At 38.3% G+C, this 8,469-nt stretch overlaps 1 protein-coding gene across 1 annotated transcript; it reads right to left on the bottom strand.

Moving 5' to 3' along the window:
- Positions 1-357: 357 nt before the first annotated feature.
- LOC113293886 (F-box protein CPR1-like) lies at positions 358-1,797 on the bottom strand. Its single transcript, XM_026542333.1, has one exon. It carries the CDS (start codon positions 1,795-1,797, stop codon positions 358-360), a length of 1,440 nt encoding a protein of 479 aa, XP_026398118.1.
- Between the last annotated feature and the right edge of the window lie 6,672 nt (positions 1,798-8,469).

Raw genomic sequence — 8,469 nt, 5'->3', positions numbered from 1 at the left:
TTAAATAGGGCTAAAATGGTAAAAGTGTAAAATGGAAATCTGTAGTGAATAAAAAGTCTTAAGAAAGAGCTGGGGGTCCCATAAAAAGGTAAAACAACATTTAGACTCGAACTCAAGGAGAAAGGCATGTTTCCAGCGTGCACGTGGATATGCTCGTGCGAAAGAAGCTTGTATGAGAAAATAGAAACGTCAATCATATAGGGGGCAGAATGCTGGAAAAAAAAAGTAATGGAGAAATTTGTATTATAATGCCTGCAAAGGATAAACCACCAACCAATATATTGCTTTTTTCGTGGACCACCACATGCATGCGCTGCTGCCATCATTTTTCAGTTTTATCGCAGTGAAATAGAAAAGTCACCACACTCTCTTGTTCAACCATTTCAAGCAAAAGGATAAAGACAAATAACAGCAAAGAAGCACAAGACAGCAAAACAGAATATGCATGTGCCCCAGCCACACCTTTGAGACTCGATAGCCATGCCTAGGATTCACCTTAGATATGTTTTCAGCCTTTACGAGTTCACCTGAATCAGCGCCAGGCTTAGTTTCCACCTTAGATATTTCCGAAGCCTCGAGAAATTTACCTGACTCAGCGCCATGCCTAGTATCCACCTTAGATATATCCGAAGCATCAATAAATTCACCTGACTCAGCGCCATGCCTAGTGTCCACCATAGATATTTCTTCAGCCTTTTGGAATTTACCTGAATTGAGTGAAACTAGACTTCCAACAATAGTATTCGCAGTAAAACGTTTTGGCATGCAGGGGATATCAAGGGTCACAAGCCTTCTGCTTATAAGGTCATATGAGACTAAGACATCCTCCGTGTCTTCTAAATTTACACCCTGTAATAGAATCTCACGATTCTTATTGTGATAATGCAGAGGCCGTAATGATGCGAAACTTGTTGTACATTTCGGTAGGCTAAAAATTTTGGTCCAAGAATTTGTAACTCCATAATCTTTCATCACCCAAAGACTCATGTTTCCGAGTAAAGGCCAAAGTGAATTAACTAATAGATAAAGGTACTCCCCCAAGACACCCACTTCCATATATTCAGACGGGTAACTTCCATTATTTAGATAGCAACTGGGTATTTGGATTTCTGAAGCTCGCTCTTGAACTATATCGAACGAAAGTATAACTTTTGTGTCTCCTATCCAATGAATAATTCCATTCAAAGGCTTCATAGAAACTCTAATACGATCTACATCATAAGGTATGTTTCCAATACACTTCCATGAATTTGAACCTAATCTACTTACCCAAATTTCAGAAGAGATATCGCCATATCTTTCACTGGCCACTAATTCGAACAGCTTGTAATCATCAATTTTCCAATCGTAACAAACCCCATACTTCGAAGAACGGTCTCTAATATAGGCTTCCTTACTGTTTAATGTCGGCATGTACCTGTATTCTCGAGTTGATGGATTCCACAAGCAGATTTTATTCCCATCTTGAAGTAAACCAATCAAGTAATCACTTAAGAAAATATCTCCGTAGTCATATGTATCAGGTGGGAGATTAGTTTTAACAGGCACCATATTATAAGATGAGGATGTTACATCAAAATCTTCTATAGTATAATGAACGTACTGTGAGGCATGAGATACTTTAAGTAGGATACTGAACTTGTTGTTCCGAACAGCCTGGTGAAGGTGCGCCTTGATAAACTTAGGGTTTCTGAACAATTTATACCAATCTTTGCATACACACCTGAAGCGAGAGACCGATTTGACTGGTAACATCGAAAGTGTATCGATGATAATATCTTCTGGAAGGTTCTCCATTGTTGCTTTTCTTTTTCTTCTTGGTAGATATTGCTAGATAAAAATATGGTGTTGTGCATATTTATAACGCAGTCCCAATTACAAATATTAAGGTACGGTTTCCTAATAAAACACCGATTCTTCCAATTGTCTATAAGAGTTTCAGACTATTCGTTTTTAATTACTAACTAGGACTGGTTTTGGAATTGGAAAACTGTCTTGTAGGTTTATACGTGAAACAGTGTAAAAGACGGAGATATTAGTACTTGTTTTGGCAGGGAAGGGAATTGGCGAAATTCTGAAGTCGAAAGAAAGGAATAATAATAAGAGATAGTGAACAAACAAAACTAGAGACCATGACTAGGAAGTAGGAAAGAGACCAAAAATATCTCTTAAACTGAAATAGAGACTGATTAGAAGTAGGAAAGAGCTAAATTAAGGAGGTAGTATATAACCGGCTTCTAAAAATACGCCTATAACTAGCCGGCTTCTAAAAAAATAGTCCATGACTAGGAAGATCAAGCTCAGTTGAGCAAAACTTAATCACAAATTTAGCATTAACTGACAGGTAAAGGTCCTTATCTAGTAAAACATCCACTACCATATCATAAAACGAGTACAACTCATCATCCAAATAGCAACTAGGTATATGAAATTCTTTGGTGGGTCTTCAACTATATCAAGCGAAACTATAACTTTCCTCTTTCTTATCCAATGAATAAATCCATATAAGTTAGTCTTCAAAGGCAGATTAGTATCATAAGGTTCATCTCCAATGCTTTTCCATATATTTGAGCCTAATCTATAAAAAGTATTTTCTTTGTAAAATATTGATGTGGGTCTGGATATTATCTTGTATTCTCGAGTTGATGGATTCCACACGCAAATCATTCCGTGGATTCCGAGTGTATCCCCATTGGGATTACCAGTGGATTAGTCGTGCAATTGCATGAATCAATGAGTTAAGAAGTACAAACGCATCATGTGGGAGATCAGGTTGAACAGGCATATGGTAAGATGAGAGGATGTTATATCAAAATCAATAGTATAATGATAGGCATGCTCCTCGAAGCAAGTGTTTCCGTACATGATTCAAGTAGAACACTAAACTTGTTGTTTTGAGTAGCATGTTGATGATGCATGTGCATCCTAATAAACTTAGGGTCTTTTACCAATTCATACCAGATATTACATATATACTTGAACTGAGATGTGGATTCGACCGATAACTTCAAAAGTATATCGATGATAATATCTTCATGAAGGCTCGCCAGTGTCTCGCCATTGTGCTTTTGTTGTTCTTCCAGGCAAATTAGGGTTTCATATAGTAGAGTCTTAGACGTCGTATGATTTTACAGATCCATATACAGATTTCATGTTCTTTATTTTAGAAATCCAAAGATCGACATCTTAAATGGTGTCCTGACTCCTAAAATGGAACAATATCTATGAAAGAAATCCAAACTGTATTAGCCGTCCAAACTGATTTCAGAGGAAAATCTAACCCTGGAAAAGCACTGCATGCTTTGAATCGATATAAGATCATATTTTTGGAAATCACATGAACTTATCGATAATTTCTTTCCTAATTCCACTGTGTTTCCTAGTTTAGATAATTTCCTTTTTTTAGTCTTAGTAATTACAGAATCATTCAAGCCAAATAATTATAAGGTCTCTAGCATTGCAGAAAACAAGAAAGTAGATTTAGTACGTTGATCACCAATGCACCGGAGATCATCTAACTTTTTGGTTGCTGTTTTGTGTTATTAATTAGTACTACAAGGATATGGAGTTTCTTCCCTCGGATATCGTACTAGAATTCCTTTCTCGGGTTCCAGCTGAATATGTTTTAGAATGCAAATTAGTTTGTAAAACATGGCGACTCTCATCCGTGGGATCAACTTTACTAATATGCATCTCGGTCGCCAGCTTAACCATCTCCATGTGTAGATAAAAAATACCGCGCACCAATCAAGTATGCGAAATAATGATTATCAAGACCGTGCGAAGACAACGGTGTACAGCTTATCCAGAATGACGCATTAGGTGACGTCAGCTTAATCACGAGTAAAGTGTGAAGAGCTATGCGATGTTATAGAATACGTGCGAGAAGAGTTAATGTAAGCATGCGTTAATGACGCACGCCAGATCCAAAAATAAAGGCTTTATTAGCTGTCATCCACTATGTAAATCCCTATATAAGGGACCGAGCGACCTTGTATGAGGGGGGATCTTTTTGAGAGCTTAGACAAGAAATTTAGGAGAGAGAAAGGTTATTTATTCTCCAAGTTAGAGCTTTCTCGTAACTTTGTATCCAATTTGAAGATCTTAATGAATGTTCTTATGATTTTTATGATGATTACTTGAGTTGTTCTATAGATTTCTATAAGTGTGTGGATGTAGGATTTCCTGCAACTACATTTTGGCGCTAGAAATAGCTCAGAGTGATATACCTTGTTGGTGAATTCCTTCATAACCAAACCTGCATTTCCATATAGTTTGAGAGTTTCAGAAATCTAGATCTAAAAGATTTAACCAAAAGTTTTCAACCCAGCAAATAGATGGTGAGACAAAATTCTACAGCAGAACAAGCAGTTTGGAAGAAGGAGAAACGAAGTTGCTGAATCCTCGAGGATGGGAGAAAGAAATAATCGGGGAAATCAAGTACAAACACAGATTCGGCGCGAACCAGCGGAGAACAATACCATCATGATAGAGTAAGCCTTCATACTTCAAAAAAAGATTCAATAAAAGAAGAAGAATAACAAAGGAATATAGAGGAAGGACTCATAGAAGGAAATGAAGAGAATATGACAACCGAAGAACTTCGACAAAGACTGGTTGCAGAAAGAAAGAGAGAAGATGAAGAGCCTCGAATCTGACGTGTCAGAATAACGAGCTAAGAGAAGAGAATAAAAGATTACAAGAGCAGAGATCAAGAAGCACCACGTGCTCGAGGTCAAGGACAAGCAGGATTACATCAAGGTGTAGCCAATCTAGTCGAAGAGATACCAGACAAGAACCGCCTTTGGATAATATCACAAAAAAATTTCAAGCAAATCATGACTTACAAGATCCACGCGGTGAATATCGCATAGAACAACAACCAATAAATGATCGGTACGTGCATCATGAAGAAGATTAACGTATGCAAGAGGGTAACAAAGGTAATAGACATGAACAAAAAGTAAAGAGGTATCGCGTTCGTCATGATCATGATGCTGAAATTGACTCAGAACAAGAGAGAATGATATTGCAAGGAAGAAAAATGCTAAGATATCAACGTGATCGCGCAGATGAAGTTCAGAGATATAACAACGCATAGAATGATGCAAGAGATGAAAGAGAGAGGCGTATGAGAAGAAGAGAAGAAGCCGAAGAACGAGAAGTACAAGAAGAGATACGTCAGAGCAGGAGTGAAAACAGAGAAAGGCAAGCAAGGTTAAAAAGGACAATGCAACAAGACGCGGACTAGGTTATGAATGAACAAATTTTAAGAGAGTTGTCAGAAGTAAGAGAAATGATGACAACAAGAAGAGAAGGAGGAAGGCGACAATTGGATGAGGATATTGAAGAAGCTGGAAAAACGCCATTTGCGAGGAAAATATAGATGGCAGGAGTACCAACTAAATGCAATTTACTAGTGCTCACTAATATTTTTGATGGAACCACTTATGCGATACAAGACATAAAAGATTGTGTGCGATCTTTATTACAATGGGAAGATAATGATGCGGTAGTATGCAAATATTTTCCGGCTAGCCTATCAGGAGAAACTTTGAAGTGGTTCGAGGGCTTATCTCCGAGAACAATCAGGTAATTTAATCATCTACAATCAATATTCCTAGGAGCATATATCAGTAATAATGTATTACGACCAGGCATAGAGGAGGTGTTTGGTCTGCTAAAAAGAACAAATGAAGGCCGTGAAGCTTAACCATGCGACGGAGAACCATGTGTAGTGACATGGTTGGTCGAGTAGATGAGAGGAAACTCATACTAGCATTCATTAACACACTCTTTGCAACAGACTTGATGGACATGCAGATATTCAGAATTAAAGGTACCATATCAATGACAGAGATACGCGAATATCAGGAGGAATACATCGCTCTTGAAGAGAAGCAGAAAGAAATGGAATCTTATCATGTTGCGAAAACAAGCACAAAAGCAGGAAATGAAAGTCTACTCCCAAAGATAATAAACACAGTCACAAGCACGTCTCAAGGAAGACAAGAAAAAGCGATGATCGAAGATCAGCATAAGCTAGTAGCAATGGGTAGTCGAGATCAAGAAGAATTTGAAAGAGAAAGACAGTTCAATAATCGTGGAGGAAATAATAAGATTCAAAGACTTGATAATCATCCAGAAGGATATGGATGGCAAAAGAAATATTATAACCAAGTCCAAGGAGGTAATAGGGTAGTCTGGGAGCAAATAAAGATGCCACATCTAAATACTGCAATAGACAAAATATGGGAAGCTATAATTTTGATGGAAGACATTCCTGAGCCACCAAATATGGGAAATGAACCACCACCAGGGAGAAGAAGTAGAGAATTTTGTAATTATCATCGTTTTCATGGTCATACAACAAACAATTGTAGGAATGTGAAGAAAATCATACTAAGAATGATTGATCAGGGGAAGTTAAACCATTTTCTGGTACAGCAACCGTAGAATCTACCACCTCCACCACCAGAAGGTCGTGCACAAGGTACGGAGACATGAAAGAATACATATTTGATCGAGGTAGGAGCGAAGGAAAAGAATCTATATTGTAATTCGATAATACATTCATTCAAGAGAATAGAAGATTTCCATGATAATATCTTAAGTCGAGTTTATGCAAGAGATAGTGATGGAAGAGAGATATTGAACCTTGCGAAGATATCTCCATTGAAGGATTGGAAAAAGCAACCTATTTCCTTTAATGCATAAGAAATACCATAAGGTGGAGAACCGCACGATAGCCCGATAGTGGTCAAGCTAGAAATCAATCCAAAAGCAAAAGCTGATGAAGATGAAGAGGAGAACGCAGACACGTAGGCCATCAATATGATACTAATAGATCTTGGTAGTTCAGTTGATATTCTGTTTTATCACACATACAAGACTATGGGTGGTAGAGATTAGGAACTAATCCCATCAACTTACAAGATTTATGGCTTCAACGGAACAACCAACAAACCAAAGGGATAGATAAAGATGCGAATTCCTCTAAAGAGCTTATCAACAGAAATAGTATTTTGCGTTATTGATGTAAAATCACCCTATAGTGCTCTGATAAGAAGACCATGGTTACATGGTATTCTAGGAGTGGCATCAAATTTCCACCAGTGCATCAAGTTTCCTCTACCCCAAGGTGTTGGAGTAATCAGAGGAGATCCAAATGAAGGTAAAACATGTCATGAGATAGATGTTGACAAAAGTGAGGAACACGCAAGCAAGCGAAGAAATTGTAAGAAACAAATACAAGAGAGCCAAAGAAGCAAAATATTAATGGTAGATGTTGTAAACAAGGAGAGTGAAATAAGAAAAACTTCTGCAGAGGCGATCACAACCGCACAAGAAAACAAACGCGACAAGTGTTTTAACAAGAGAGAATTCCAGGAAGGATATTTACTGTGGAGACAGAAACCGCGCTTTCGTAAAAATAGTTATAGAACCATGGAGATCCTATGGGAAAGACCATACCAAGTCAAAAAGGTAGTTAGAAATGGAATGTATGAACTGGTAGATGCAAATGAAAGAGAATCATCTAATGAACTATGGAATCAAGTGTAACCGAAGAAATACGGTCCATGCGGCAGTCATCGCACACCAAAAGCAATGGAACTCATGCGAATCAATGTATTAGATAGCATACATGAACTTAAGGAAGCACAAAAGGTGAAAGAAACAAGCAAATGGCCTCAGGCATAAAAATAGAAAGAAGGCGATTATCATGTGGGAGAATAAGAAAAGAAAGAAGTTATCAGTATTGTATTAATCAAGAATGTGAATGCAAATGAAAAAATTTCTTCTTTAATGATATATATCAAAGTAGAAAAAGGAAAAAATAAGACCTTAATAGAATGCATCAGAAGTAAAGACTCCAATTAGGGAGGCTAGGCATCCAATTCTGGCATGCACCCTAGTTCGCATACAACAAGAGGCAATAATAAGACCTAACGCGCGTCATAACTGGGAAAGCCTAGTTAGCATGACTTGGGGGAAAGCTGCATCGACCTAACCCAAGTCATAGAGATTTGGGGTGAAATGAAAGCCCATCCAGGAGAGGCTCCTAGGTCGAAAGATTAAGGTGACAAGGTCTCTCCTAAGGAGTGCAGAAACTAGATCAAGGCGCCGAGGTACATAGTTGAGTCAAGAGTGCCTGGGGCGTCTGGAGCGTACCTGGCCGCTCTTGACAAGTTTTGACTATGATGCACTCGGTGCGAAGAAACCCCACCTAGGGTGCGGTCTCTTAACCATATATAAGCCATATCGGTGGAGGGATAAGGGGTCGCTAAAACAACTAGTTTTTGCATCACTGGATAGGAAGAGCCCACCTTAAGCCGGTAGGGGTAAGGTTCCTTGAAGGGGCACTTATGGGGAATATAAGGACGACACCCTCCAATAGGGAGCTGAATTGTATCAAAAGACGCAAATATCATGAGGCTTTTTACTCACGAGAGTATTAAGGCTTGTCGT

This window comes from Papaver somniferum, chromosome 7 (assembly GCF_003573695.1).
Source record: "Papaver somniferum cultivar HN1 chromosome 7, ASM357369v1, whole genome shotgun sequence".
NCBI lineage: Eukaryota > Viridiplantae > Streptophyta > Magnoliopsida > Ranunculales > Papaveraceae > Papaver > Papaver somniferum.
This window is presented reverse-complemented; position numbering and strand designations above follow the sequence as displayed.